General features: G+C 42.7%; 1 protein-coding gene across 7 annotated transcripts in view; it reads left to right on the top strand.

Annotated features, from left to right (window-relative positions):
• Positions 1–15,606, top strand: part of LOC311010747 (teneurin-3) — a 317,927-nt gene that overhangs the window by 271,512 nt on the left and 30,809 nt on the right. For 5 of the 7 annotated variants that reach the window (XM_084005346.1, XM_084005350.1, XM_084005348.1 and 2 more), the window contains 8 exons: positions 711–888; positions 1,584–1,604; positions 11,128–11,252; positions 11,443–11,550; positions 13,456–13,610; positions 14,676–14,777; positions 14,995–15,168; positions 15,322–15,381. In XM_084005346.1, the coding sequence (XP_083861472.1) occupies positions 711–888; positions 1,584–1,604; positions 11,128–11,252; positions 11,443–11,550; positions 13,456–13,610; positions 14,676–14,777; positions 14,995–15,168; positions 15,322–15,381 (923 nt within the window). The remainder of the gene's footprint in view (positions 1–710; positions 889–1,583; positions 1,605–11,127; positions 11,253–11,442; positions 11,551–13,455; positions 13,611–14,675; positions 14,778–14,994; positions 15,169–15,321; positions 15,382–15,606) is intronic. The other 2 variants (XM_084005347.1, XM_084005349.1) reach the window with 1 other exon arrangement.

Here is a 15,606-nt window from a genome sequence, read left to right on the forward strand (position 1 = left end):
GCCTGAGGGCTGCTGGAGGTACAGGGTCCATGTATCTTTGGATAGCTTGTTTGTTAGATTAAATCAAAGTGGTAGAACAAGAAAACAACTTGGATTTTCCGTTTGTCCTCCCTGCCACCGGGAGGAGAGCAGGCGGTGCGCCGGGAGACGGGCTTCAGTTAGCGGGAGCAATCAGACCATACTCTGTCTGAAATCACTCACTACTCACTAAATAGTCCACTATGTAGTGAGTTATCATGTTTGCAGTGCTGTCCAATTGTATTGTGATATGTATGGATAGTCCTCCGCTAACTGGAGGTCTGTCTCCCAGAGCTGCTGCACGCTGTCTTTGTGGCGAAGTGACAGTCCTGGCAGGGAGGACAAATCTTTTTCTCGCTTCTGCCACTTTGGATTTAGTCCAGTACATAACCTCAGCTGAATGTACAGCTGCAGGTTAGTGGCACAGTAAACACACCAATGGCTGTCGTAAACAAGAGGCCAACCCCATACCCCAACATTGTCAGACAGTACATGTTTGTTTGGTTTCTAGATCTTACTCCTGTCATATAAAACATTTCTTTTGAAACATTTGAATCAGCCAAGAATATTTTAATTGGTGCATCTCTAAATCTGAAATATTTAGATATAAAATAACTTGTCAGTCTACTTTATGGAAAAAGCAGAAACCAAATGTTGCAGTCAGTAGAAATTGATTCAACATCTTGTCCCAGGAAACGGACGTCGCCGCAGCATCTCCTGCCCCAGCTGTAATGGGCAGGCGGAGGGCAACAAGCTGCTGGCGCCCCTGGCGCTGGCCTGTGGAGCAGATGGCAGCATCTTCGTTGGAGACTTCAACTACATCAGGAGGATCTTCCCTTCTGGGAATGTGACCAGTGTCATGGAGCTGAGGTAAGGGGAAGGAAGAGATCGTCAATCTGAACCTACTCCAGAGAATCCCTCCCGGAGACACTCAGACAACTCATTTAACAGTAAGGCATTGCCAAAGGATTCTCAGGGTCATTGCAAGCACATGAATGTTGGTGGATTTGAGTCAAACTAAATATATGTAAAATGAACTGATTAACTTGAGAGACATTGGTTTGTAATCAAAACCCAGCATCTGAATTCATCTCTTTGCCTTCGCGTTTCTGGGCATCGTTCCTTGTTGCACTCGATGTTCAACTCAACATCATTGGTCTTGGACGACTTTGAACAGTACTTGAAAACATAAAGGAAGAGAGGGATAGATGTGCAGCCAGATTGGACACTTTGCCACTGATTAACATTTGAGTACTTAGTCTTAAGCCAAAGTGCTAAAAGATCACAGTGTTAGTGCTCTGAATGTAGACACATGCTTCTGGCATGCACAAGTGACGTCGAGTGCTCACTTCTATAACTCCTAGTCAAATTGACAACTGACTTATTTTCCCCTTGACTTCTTTTAAACATGATTATAAGTCTAACTGCAACTTTGAACTGTTGCTTTTCTGTTTTCCAGTAGATTGTTCTTCAGCTGTTTCTTGTCCTGCTACCTGTTAGAAACCAATCTGTCTACTAACTCTTGATTCTTCTGTTTTCCTTCCTTTGCTTGCACTCTGTTAAAGAAACAAAGATTTCAGACATAGGTAAGAGTGACTAATCCTTTTCAACCTTTAACCACCTTTCATTCCAATGTCCATGTGTGCTTTGTACGCACCAGACTGTAGCCTGCACATTTCTTCTATCCGTTCCCTGTTTTTGAAATAAAAACAATCAGTGCTGCTCATTCCTGACACCTTTCAAACCTGATTACACTAACATCTTTAGCCCAAGGTGCATCAAGGAGACGGCGAGCTGGATCAAGCCGTTAGCAACCTCATTTAGTAGCTATAATTTCTTCCTGGAAGCCCAGTAATTATATAAAGCTGCAGACTGCATCAACTAGTGAAGAGGGAACTGTCAGGTAGGTCAGACAGACAGATGAGGTGTGACCAGACAGACAGAGAGACAGCCTTCACACCAGCTAGCAAATTAGCTGAAGGGATCATTGACTTTTGGTAATTTCCATCTGTCCTGATCACAATCTAGGGTGACAGTCACATTGGCCCAACCCAAGCACGGTTACCTCTGGTACATGCGTCATCACGTCGTAATCATTTAACAGGATAACATCTATCTATCTATCTATCTATCTATCTATCTATCTATCTATCTATCTATCTATCTATCTATCTATCTATCTATCTATACACACACACACTGCAGAAAAGATGTTGAAGACGGGGGAATCTCTTCTAATTAGTAAGAATTAGACTGGTGTTGTCCTTTAAGTTGATTCAACCTAACTATGTACTATATAAATATCACCAGAACTTAATTTTTGATTCCTAAGGTCCAAACAAGATTCTCACACGGGCCCTGGTCCCTGGATACAGCTCCTGTGGTCAGCTTATGCTGCATTTCAAACTGCCAATCAGTTTAATGAGGAGCAAGCTAGATATTTCTCCTCTGATTGTCTGGGCTGACCCAAAAAGAAAACGTTTGCCCATACGGCTGTAAAGTCTCCAGTTCTTGAACGTTCCCTTTGATGTCCTCAGAGTGGACAGGCTTGGGTGATGACATCTCCTTCTAGGGTTTGAAGAAGCAAAATGCTCCAGTTTGAATATCACAGGATAAGACCTTCACTTTCACCAGAAATGCTTTCCATGCATCAAACAGGGCTAGCCCCATTTGGCCTGCGCCTTTGATCACATCAGTGCCCTCCCGAACCACTCGCCCACCCAACGGGTGGTGGAGAGGCAGATCTTTGCCCCGTCATCTCCTCCGGGAGAGAGTTGAACTGGTGGTGAAGCGAGCGAGCAGCGAGTCATCATCTACACAGTCCCAGCTTTAGACTGGAACTGCTGGTAGACTGCAGATGTTGGCTTTATGTATGACATTCACCTGTAACCAGGTTGAAGGGTTAAACAGTGATTTATCAACGGTTAAGCTATGCAATGACCTTATAATATGCACTGATATTATACATGGGGGGTTTCCAACATGCCATGATCCCATAGGTTGGTGGAGAAACTCAGGCCAGAAGTGTGAGCCAAAATAGTCAATACATCCATCCATCATCTCCCGCTTATCCTGTATTCAGGGTCGCAGGGGGGCTGAAGCAGATCCCAGCTGTCAAGCCCAAGTTATGCTTCCGCGTTGACACAACGCAAGGGGGCTTGCGGACCCCTTACGTCCTTGCGGACGCCCCTTACGTCCTACGCAAGGGCCTGACGTGCACCTCCCAAAGGACGCAACACCAACGCAACACCAACGCAGCGGCATTGGCTGTGATTGGTCCGCTAACTACATCCGCTGGAGACCGTTTTCCGGTTTCCACTCATAAACACCGCCATTTAAACTTTTAATAGGCTACTTTTATTGTTTGCACCTTGTTTTATTGTTTGCACCTTGTCGCTTTTGCACAAAGAAATAAAACACTGAAAAATTGTGGATGTTTAAAGGCGGAAGGTAAACAAAAAGGCTATAACGAGGCTAACAACGATATACGTCAAGAGTCTCGGTCGGTCGGTCAGTCTTTACAAAAAACATAGCGCCCTCTACCGGTGTGGCATTGAATTGCATTTTGACACGTAAACCTAACGCAGAACCATCACGGTCTCCAAGCAACTGCGTTTGAGTGATCACTACGCGGAAGCATAACCGAGCCTTCATTGGGCGAAGGCAGGGTTAACCTGGACAGGTAACCAGTCTATCACAGGGCCAACATGTAGAGACAAACAACCATTCACGCTCACATTCACACCTACAGGCAATTTAGAGTCACCAATGAACCTATCCCCATCCTGCATGTCTTTGGACTGTGGGAAGAAGCCGGAGAACCCGGAGAGAACCCACGCTTACACGGGGAGAACATGCAAACTCCACACAGAAGGAGCCCGGGCCGACCCGGGAATCAACTGCAACCCAAAATTGTCAAAACCTTCCTGTTAAATCTCGTTAAATCTTCTCTCTATAAATTTTTTCTTATTTATATCACGACTTCAAACTTCCAAAGCTTCTTTCAGCTTTCCTTCCTCTCTGGAGTTAATATTTCACTTCAGACTTACAGGTTATTTTAAAAACGTAACAAACTGCCTGTTTTCTCTCTGTTTTGTGATGGATCAATGGAATCTGGCCCCCGGTAAAGCTATTATAAAGCTAACGCTTGCTAAAGCTGCACCTGACTACATCAATGCATCTCAAAACCGAGAGAGAACAACATAATTCTCAGATATCAGATATCTGTCATTAAAAAACCAACATGGGCTCGTGTGCTTGTCCATCCGTAGGAGACTGTTTCAACAGTCGTTCAGGAAACATAACGACTTGTTACTTAGAGGCCGTCCACACGTACCGAAACAATCTTTTCCCCGGCCTTCCTTGTCGTTGCTTCATGAAAATCTGTGTCCAAACGTATCCATTGTCAATGACTCAGCACGTTGTAGTACATATTCCAGGCCCTTATGTGGCGCTGTTTCTGCTACAAAAATAAACCAAACACGGAGGAGAAGAGACGAACATGTGCATAAAGCTTGCACGCTGTATGCAAGCTGTCCGTAATCCTTCAGTGTAGTGGTGGAGGTACTAGGTATTAGGGCCACTGTAGTTGAAAAGAAAAAAAAACGGAGCTGAGAGAGGTGCGCAATATTCAGAGAAATATTTCGCAAATTTATAAAGTAGCAGTTTTGCTACTTTATAAAGTCACAGATTTGCTAGTTTTAAAGTAGCAAATTTGCTACCTTATTATAGCTGTCATAGAGGAAGTAAATACGTTGCTTGACCGGATGTTTGCCGTTGCCATGACAACAAGTGAAAGCTACGGCTACATCTTAACCCAACCACCCTGATCAATAAACACCCTTAAATGACAATTTGGCCTCATATAAATAAAATCAACAATATCCATCAACAGCCGTCACCCTAAGGACCTGAGGGGTATTCCACCAAACTCGCTAATTAAAGCGGCGCTTACCTGGTTAAGCCTGGTTAGAACTAACGCCAACTTCCACTTGCGGCTAAACCCGTTCCATTAACGCATTTCAGCCGCGCCTTGTTGAGGCTAATTCAAGCCAGGTTAACGTTGTCGTGTGTTACGCCGTTCACGGGATATGAAGCCAGACCAGAACCGTGAATGTCGAATCATCGAGAAAATGGCAGAAAACACCAGAGCAAAAATTATTTATGGAACTGTACGAGGAGAACAAACCCATCATAACCAAAGAAGGGAATACTATAGTGATAAATAAAAATCGCAGAGCTGCTTGGGCAAGAATTGCCGAGCGATTTAATGCTTAAGTACCGTAACAGTAACATGTTCTAATATCATACTGACAAAAATGTCACGAACGTGAGGATAATGTAGAGGTGAGGTGCTAGCTTTCCACGCGGCAGGCCATGGTTCAACTCCCGACTATGGAAGTTTGAGAAATGTCTTTCTTTAGCCGGAACTCACTCACTCACTCACTCACTCACTCACTCTCTCTCTCTCTCTCTCTCTCTCTCTCTCTTTTTTATAGATAGGCCTAGTAAATTCATCGACCAACACATTTATCTCAACAATTCAATGAACACATTCAATGAATCTATTAATGAACTCACCTGAAAGGAATTTATGTGGCTGACAATTGCATGCAGCAATGCCTTTGTCATTGGGATCTATAACATGCTATTAATGATAACATCTTTATGCCTATCATGTTTTTGCAAGTTATATTTGGGTTCTGGGGAAATTGTATGACATATTTATCATAGTTAAGGTAAAATGTTGGTCTAATTCTCTGATCTAAAGACAATTATACAAGCAAAAAAAAATGCATAAGACATCCTTGCTGGGACATGAACCCGGGTTGCCCGCATCTGGGTGCAGGTGCATCACCACTCCCCTAACTGGGGGATGAACAATATGTGAAATACATATGTATTTAGATAATAATATGGCCAGTCGATGTTCAGGAAATAAACGATTTATTCAAATTTTTTTAATTGCAAGCATGTATTCTTAGACACTTACTGAAAATATAGTCTGTTTGTACTAATTTTGGTCATTTTTGGTCTTTGACGTGATGAAATCACGAGGACTAGGCTTGGCGGAACCTTCTGCTGGTACAGTTGTTTCCGACAGACGGACTTCTCTGAAACCCTCGCTAAAGTAAGCCTGATGGTTAGCCTGCCCCGGAGCAGGCTAGTTTGGTCGGATAAATTCCCATGGTTACTTAGCGGAGAGTGCCTCAAGTCACGTTGATGGAACGCAACTCTCGCTAAAGGTAGCGAGGCTTATCGAAATTAGCCCGGCTTTGCGCTTAACGAGTTTGATGGAATACCCCTACGAACGAGGCGTTGTCACGTTGTGATGGATAGGACAGAATACCTCCTGCAGCACGATCACAAGCATAGGCCGCCATTGTTGTTGTTGTTATGACGAGGGTATAAGAAGTCAGGCTAGAGCAGTGGTTTTCAAACTGGGGGGTGGAGTTATGACAGGCGGGCGCGGCGAGTAGGGCCCTATGAGTTTTGTCAACATTAGAATGAGTCGACCCTCAAGAATCCGTGTGATGAGCAGCTACAAGCAGAATCTAACATCAGAAACGGACTGATTCACAACTGAAAGTGAAATTTAAATAGCGGCGAGTGGATCAACAGATACGCTGACTTTAGAGTTGCAGTTTTTTTGCGTATTTATGCACATGTTCGTGGTCTCTGAATAACAAGGAATTTCAATTACAACTCCTAGAATGTTTCTTCAATACATTTCTTATATTTTCTTCTTGATTTATTGAACTTTGATTCATCAACCACATGATCAAACACCATTTGATGGAAAAAATGATCTTTAATTCTAAAAGAGAATTTTGAAAAAAGGCAACGGAAAATATGGAATAATATGGATCAAGGGGGGGCATGATATTTTTTTTCTCTACAAAGTGGGGACTGCAGAAAAAGTTTGAGAACCATGGGCTTGAGGGTCGAGGGGCGTCTGCATCTACACAAACAAGAAACAGAGGGGCGGTTCGGACTGAGTGTAAGACGGGGGGAAAGTGGCTCCACAGCTGCACCCCTCATCCAGACCTGGCTGCCCACAGGGGCCTCTCTCTGCAGGGAGGGACAGGCTCCCAGCACCCACCACTATTCAGATTTCTACAACCATGTGTTTGATTAAATTGTTTACTAGAGCACAGTGGTGGAGGAGGTACTCAGATCTCTTATATAAAAGTAATACCACAGTGTAAAAATACTCTGCAATGAAGTGAATGTCCTGCATTTAAAATCTTATTCAAATGAAATTCCAAAGTATTAGCATCAAAATCTACTTCAAATTCCAAAAGTTAAAGTTACTCATTATATTATAATCATCAGATTAGTCAATTACCAACATATGTATTAGTTGCAGATTCATACTTTGTCAAGATTATTTTTTCTCCTCAAAACCCGGAGAATTACAATAACAAACACATTATCCATGTGTAAGTCTGCAGGTACACAAACTGAAAACTAACACAACAGCACAGCATGGTAGACCACATCCTCTCTCCCTCCACACAACACACATGACACATATTAAGGCATACATAATACTAGCTAATGATTCAACCTCGGACAATCTGAGCCCACACTCTTTGGCTGGAAGTGTCATGATCCAGTCCTAGTTCCTTATTGTAATCCGGGCTCTAGCTAAACCAAACGGTGCCTTTGTGAGTCCAGCTGCTAGATTTTTCTCCAAAATGGCAAAAACACGAGGTGCTTGGCAGGACCTGATCTAACCACTCCTCGATTGATCCGGCCACTTGGGTCCAGAATGGGGAAGCCAGCAGACAGTGCCACATGAGACAGAGCTCTTCCATTCCCAGTGTTCATTGCTTTGAATAAGAGCAAACGTTTGAAGTCTGACTGGAACCCAATAACTTAAAAGAACTCCTTATTCCTGAAGATCGACGCTTTGCTCCCTGGCTCTTCCAGTCCACAAGTGTCCTTGGGCAAGATACTGCACCCCAAATTGCCCCTGAAGGCTGAGCCATCAGCGTGTGATCCTGATAGGCAGTTGGCATCTCCCATGGCAGCTCCTGCCATCAGTGTCTGAGTGTGTGAATGGGTGAATGTAGATATGTGTAAAGTGCTTTGAGTGGTCAAAAAGACTATAAGGCACTCCATAAATGCAGGTCCATTTACCATCCCATGATTTCTCACCCATGTTATGAACAATCCCTGTTATGCAATTTTTTAGTTGGCAATGCTCGCCTTTCTTTCCTCTAGTGGTTAACAGCTCGGTCAGATTAACTCTGGGTGTATTCCCATTTCACAGGTAATATCCATCTGCCTCTTTTTACAAGAAATATTGTGAATCTTTGAAGACACCATCAGTTTAATTATATGTATTCCCCCCTGAGAGAGAAATTCAATATTTTCCACAACAAAACTAATGGAAAATGTTAAATTTGCACTTACTAGCAGTAGTTCTTTTTGGAAATACTGAAGTGCCCTGTTGGAACATTGGGTTTATATCAATTTGAGCAATCTCAAAAAAATCTGCAGTGAAATTTAAACCAGATATTTTGGAAATACTCCAAAGTCAGCAGGGGATAAACCTAGGGAGAATTAGTTTATCTTGTAACAATGCTCATGATAGCTGGAACAGCTCAACACAACATTCCAGTCCTGGAAGATTGTATCTCAATCGTTGACATTTCCATCCATGCCTTTCTTTCATCTTAGCGTTGAGCGGATGAGCCTCTGTCAATGAGAACCCTGTTCCAGACTGCAGCTCCGTTCTCTTTCAAAGTACAGATTTCAACTCAAAGCCTGATCTTTACCTCAACCTAACTAGTTTCAGCCTAAATCCAACCCCAACCATAGCATTGTCACACCATAAAACAGAGTTGGCTTTGCAATGTCGTTATGATGATATAAAAGAACGTACACCCCGAAGTGTTGACTCCAGTCATTTCTGTAAATCCTGAGTTTAGATAAGTTAATTTGCCCTTTAAAATGAAGATGAGGCGACTGTTCCTGCTTCCTTCACATAGCTATGCCCTCTGTGATTTAGACCGATACATTCGTCTCATCGTCTCCTTTGCTCTTTCCTCCCTTCTGAACAAGAAGCTTAACCCAGTTAGTTTGCTCCTCATGCACATGCAGAGCAGCACTGTACCTGGGGGCGTCTTTGCCACAAGCAAGACACAATGATTGGATTTTTTTTTTTTTTACTCATCCAAATGTAGTTTCAATTAAATTTCACTTTAATTAAAATACATTTTCCTCTTGGGAGGACAAGTCATGTTTTTTTCTGACTTTCTCCCCTTCATGTTTACTTATTCATGCAATCTTGACTGTTCTGTTTCATTTGTTTTACTTATTTCATTCTCCTCTCTCATTTCACTTCTTGTCTTTTCTCTCGCCTTTCATCATCCACTACATTCTCCATTCCTTCTTTGTTTCCTTCTGTTTCATTCCCTCCCTTCCTCAGTCACTCGTGTATTCTCTAGTCCTGCTCTGTATCCTTCCCTCATTCAAGCATCACCTCATCCATCGGCCCTTATTCCTTCTACTTTGTCAGTCTTATACCATGGTTTTGTCTGTTGCCCTGCCTATCCGCAGTGTTGAAAATATTCTAATCTTAATGGGATTTCTCTGCTTAAATAAAGGTATGAAAAAGAAAATGCATGCAGCCTGCCTGGGCTTCAAAAGTACAGAAAAATACAAGCTGTCTCCGCCTCACACACACGGTCTATTTAAAGCTCTTAATTAACAGCCTGTGATCATCTACTTGTTATCATCGACCACTGAGGCTCATGGCTAGAGGCGAATGAGTATGTATGTATCCACACCCGCTTGTGTTGAAGTCTAATTCTTGACACATGCTGTATGTGTGTGTGTGTGTGTGTGTGTGTGTGTGTGTGTGTGTGTGTGTGTGTGTGCCTGATGGATTTTACATGACAGTGTGGCAGGGATTATTATGAGTGTATCACAGGCAAGTCAAGGCCCATCATACCCACGTAGGTCTGTTCAGACTGACAGACAGACTGACCTACTGTCCACACACACACACACACACACACACACACACACACACACTGTGTTGTGGATGTTTTCATAAGGATGGTTGCCTTCTTGTACAATACTCATACATAATTACAATGTCGTGAATATGGAGGGAAATGTTTTTTTTCTTTTCAGTTTTTAAGAAAAATGACAGATCTATTAGTGATTTAAATGTTGATGTAGTGTTATAATTTGTATACATTTTGGATTGTTATCCTCATTAATAGTAATTCATCTTTATTTAACTATGTCTTCTGTAGGTTCTGTTTGCCGTTTACTACTCCTGCATGCAAAGACACTTTTACTATTACTGCTACCAATACTGCTACTACTATAACTACCACTACTGCTGCTGCTATTGTTGCTGCTGCTGCCACTTACTGTTACTATTCTACTTGTACTTGACAGTATAATTCCACTGATGCAGTTCAGCTTCCAAGTCTGCCAGTTTTATGTTTCAGCTGGTTTTTCAGCAGTGAGGTTTGATGCTTTTGGGCTTTAACAATTATCAGACATGTTATTTCACTTTTCTGCATTTTCAGCAATGGTTGCAATGAATTTGAGCTTTAAGCATTCCCACACATTTTCTGCAGGAAATACATTTTCTAGTAAAACTTAATGTTAAAACAAATGATGAGGACCCCATGACCTAGAAAGAAAATAATCCAATAGCAACATACACTGTCACATTGGGTCAGCCTTTCATTCCCTCTGTCACAAACACACACACACACACACACACACACACACACACACACACACACACACACACACACACACACACACACACATTCAGTTCATCAACCCTCTTTTAATTCTTTACTTCTTCATTATCAGCGGTGCTAGAAAATCCCCTTCATTTCCATCATAATGATGCTGGAACAAAATGTTAAATCCGCTGTGTTGATGGGATTTCCTTGTAAGCCTGTTCCCAGTATAACTTTGGATCCTGTAGTGAAGTGTCAGCTGGGTGATTTCAGTGTACATCTTCAAGACTGGGTGTATTTCATTGAATGTTCAAGTTTTCAGAGGCGTTGTGAAAGATAAAGCACAACTAAATCAATTCTTTCTCTTGTGTGTTACCCATCTCCATAGCAACAACCCTGCTCACCGCTACTACTTAGCCACTGACCCCGTAACTGGGCAGCTGTATGTGTCGGACACTAACTCCCGACGGATCTACCGACCTAAGATGCTCATCGGTGCCCGTGACCTCATCAGTAAGTAGCAATTATTTCCCCCACAACACACCATGTTGGCAGGAATGAAAGAAATCCTGTTTTTTTCAATCAGTTTCAGTGCAATATACCCGCACATATCTACTTCAATTGAAATTATTTTAACATAACGGATAATAAAAGCTAATAAAAGCTAAAGGCTGTGCAATGAGTGCATGACTTGTGTGTTCAGGTAATGGAGAAGTAGTGGCTGGTACAGGTGAACAATGCCCTCCGTTCGATGAAGCTCGCTGTGGAGATGGAAGAAAAGCTACAGAGGCACAACTCCTGGGACCTAAAGGTAAAACGGCCAGGAGATGACAGGGAGCTTTTTGGTGACGTATAACCAGGAAGACACTTCAGACACACTCAAGGGATCAATCCCAATTCAGATGGTGGTCTGTATGCATCTTATGTTTCTGAGTTGGAAGTTGGTCCCAACACATAATTTGGTCCTACATTTAAGAACCAGAGCATTTCACCAAACTCCACCAGACTCTGCAGAGCTGTACTGAAACTGGACAAATGACACAAGCATGTTTGCAGTCAGGCGGTGTGTAGGATCTAGGTGCAGTTCAAATATAGTCATTGGAACATCTTATGATTGATGTTTGTCTGTGGTGTAATTGAGCGTTCACTTACCAGCTCCAACAACTGTCCTGCTCTGCTGTCCAGTCTCTCACGTCATCATTTCAGATTGCTTTCATTTCCAGGCTGGTTTGGTGGATTTGGAGCTAGTCCTGGTTAAACGTGTCATAGTGATGCTTGTTACCTGGAGAGGTTGGAAGAAGATGTATAGTTCTAAAATGTTAGGTTTCTACCTAAACACCTGTGGAGCTAACATTAGCAGAGACCATTAGCCCATCATAAAGTAGCGTTAGCACTTCACAGACCTGATGATGTGTGTGAAGGTTCCAGGTCATGGTCATCTTTGAAAGCTTTATCCTCGGCAACACAGGCACTGGGCCGGCAGAAGCAGATCCTGAATCCATGGTCTTCTGCCTCAACTGGGTCAAAAGGGAGAAAGAGAGACAGCAACAACAGTAACAACTCTGTAATAATGATAGAAAGACTATTAATAAAATGAATACTCGTAAATATAATATGAAAAAGAATAGCAGAAATAATCTGTCTGCTTCTCTCTGAAAAACGTTTTTTGTTTTCCTAAAAAAATAGATCATATTTATTCAGTTATTGCAGTTACTGACAGTTAGATGGAGAAGCAGTGGGGCATAGTGAAGGTGCAAATTGGTCCATCCACTGTACAAACTCGATACATCCATTCACACAAATCCTACCATTTCCTGCTTAATTGGGAACATGGGACTCCTGCTAGCACAGTAATGGTTTAGGCCCCTCACAACAGGGACGCTGTTTACTGTGCTTCCTAACTAAACACACTCTATCAATGTCCCTGACAATAACCATGGTTGAATAACGATGTTGTGCAAATTGGGAGCTCCTTTAAATTCAGTGCCACTAATGGTTGGCGTAACGTAATTGCTTCAAGTCTGGATGAAGACATATTCTAAGTCAATACCACAGCATAAACACACAGAATACTTGTTTATGCAAGCATGAACCTTGGTGACGTTGTTTATTTTAAATGTTTTTGGATGTGACTGAAAGTTGTGTTCACATTTGATCTCTAGGCCTCCTGACCTCCATGCTGTGCACTATAACATACAGCACTGCATTGAACTCATCTCCTGAATAGCAAAGATGAAGTTCATCATATTGTTTTGTTCAACATATTCAGCCTTTACATGAAGTTTACGCTTACATTCCACCCTGTGAGTCTCTGCGTGCCTGTGGACAGACTGTTAGCACCGCCATAGCGTCACATCCGTGCAAGATGCCGCCAGGAAACTTTACAGGTTATAAACAAACAAAGGCGGAGTTGAAAGAGGAGTGTGGTCCGAGGGAGGGCGCGGGATGTTTGGGAGAAGGAAGTTGATGCCCTGTTGCCGCCATGGCTGGTGGGATCTAATCGCAGGATAGTCTTGAGTTTTAGTTTGATTTTTTGAATTGCACGGATCCTGTTTTGCTCATCTATATGATGAGATTCCATCACTTCTAACAGTTTTCATTTGTAAACAATCCAAAAATGTGTGTGTGTGTGTGTGTGTGTGTGTGTGTGTGTGTGTGTGTGTGTGTGTGTGTGTGTGTGTGTGTGTGTGTGCGTGTGTGTGTGTTTTCCCTCCAGGTATTGCCGTTGATAGGAATGGTTTGATCTACTTTGTGGACGGGACTATGATCAGGAAAGTGGATCGTAATGGAATCATCTCCACAATGCTGGGCAGCAACGACCTCACCTCCGCACGACCTCTGACCTGCGATACCAGCATGCACATAAGACAGGTAACATACATGCAGCGCTCGGAACTAAATGTCCCCAATAGTCATACATTTCTACTTGAATGTGATTCACAGGAGACAGGGTTGTCAAACGGTGCTGACTTCTCCTCGATGTATTTGATTCATTCCAGAAAGAAATTAGGAATGATAAAGAGATTAGGAGCACTGATTTTACTGCTGATTTTCATTGATAATGTACAATCTTACATGAGAAGGACTTCAGAATGGAGCAAACACACCACCTGGAAACACACACACAGACACACACACATACACACACATACACTCACACAGGCACGCATATTTAACCTTGTTTCATCTGCTCTCCTGAAGGTCTCATACTTGACACCTGCCCTCTGTGTGTGTGTGTGTGTGTGTGTGTGTGTGTGTGTGTGTGTGTGTGTGTGTGTGTGTGTGTGTGTGTGCGTGTGCGTGTGTGTGTGTTTGTGTGTGTGTGTGTGTGTGAGAGAGAGAGAGAGAGAGAGAGAGAGTGAGTGAGAGAGAGTGAGAGAGAGTGAGGTGGTATTCGGGGCATTTCTTCTTGCTGAGTTGACTTATCTGAACTCTGACCGGGTGTCCTTGCCCGCAGGTCTGAGCTCAGTTTGACTTCCAGTAGTTATCTAGTTGACCTTTTTGAGTTCACTTGGAAACCTGAACTGGCAGCCCACACATATTCATGTCTGTAGATACATGTTTTTCTCTTTAAGTTAAGATATTACAAAACAGCTCATGTTATGCTTTATTAGAAACAAATATTTAGTGTGTGTTAGTGTTTACAGAGGCGCCCATAATATAGTTTTGTCTGCCCAAGAGCAACTTTTTTTTTCGAGGCCATTGATCCGACAGCAGTCATGACATGTTATTATTTTTAGTACTTTAGTACTGATTTTTTCCAACTCAGTGGTCACTCAGACAAACAGCACTGGCAGGAAATATATTGTGTATTATATATATTATTAGAATGTCTAGTACCAGATAGAAAATGCAGTAGTTCAGTGAAAGTATCCAGTCAGAGCAGCACGTGAAGTGAAACTCTGTCCTCTCCTCCTCTGTCGTCTGTACATCCAGGTTCGTTTAGAATGGCCCACAGATCTCGCCATCAACCCCATGGATAACTCCATCTATGTCCTGGACAACAACGTGGTGCTGCAGATCACTGAGAATAGACAGGTACAACCACCCACGGCAGTCTAGGTTCACAATGTTCCTGTTGTCACCTAACCTTCCTTTGTGTGGACTTTGGGAGGAAGAATAACAGACACGGGGAGAACCTCCCCCTTCATAGAGAACCATCTCAATACATGAAATAACTTCCTCCCACTTTGACAAAGCAAAAAAAACCCACAGTGTTGCTTGATGATTCATAACTGTGTATGTGTGTGTTCAGGTTCGTATCGTGGCGGGCCGGCCAATGCACTGCCAGGTACCTGGTATAGAGTATACTATGGGGAAGAGAGCTGTCCAGACCATGCTAGAGGGAGCTACAGCCATCGCATTGTCCTACAGCGGTGTCCTCTACATCGCAGAAACGGATGAGAAGAAGATCCACCGCATTCGACAGGTAATCTACAGGACATTCATGTACAGTCACGTCCTGATTATGAGATGAGCTATTTTTGCATCAAGCAAGAACAACTTTGACCGTCTGTCCAAGTCAGCAGTGAGTAACGGTACTAAGTTTTAAGAAGTCCATTTGTGGCTTTCGTCCCACCAGGTGTCCACTGATGGAGAAATAACCCATCTAGCCGGAGAGCCGTCTGAATGTGACTGCAAGGTATTGTACTGTACCACAGCGCCTTTACATGTGTTTTTAGTGCTGCACTCATTTCATTTCTTCATCTTGATTTGGTTTAGAATATACTACAGTTGTAGTACTGCAGTAGTACTTGTAGTACAAGAAACATGATCTTCTATAGAATTCTCGATGGTGCCACCTCTCTTTTCTGCTCTCTACAACAAAAGCCAAGTTGAATAATCCTCGTTTCCTTTCGGTGTTTGT

The sequence above is a fragment of the Eutrigla gurnardus genome (genome assembly GCF_963514095.1).
Source record: "Eutrigla gurnardus genome assembly, chromosome: 3".
Lineage (NCBI taxonomy): Eukaryota > Metazoa > Chordata > Actinopteri > Perciformes > Triglidae > Eutrigla > Eutrigla gurnardus.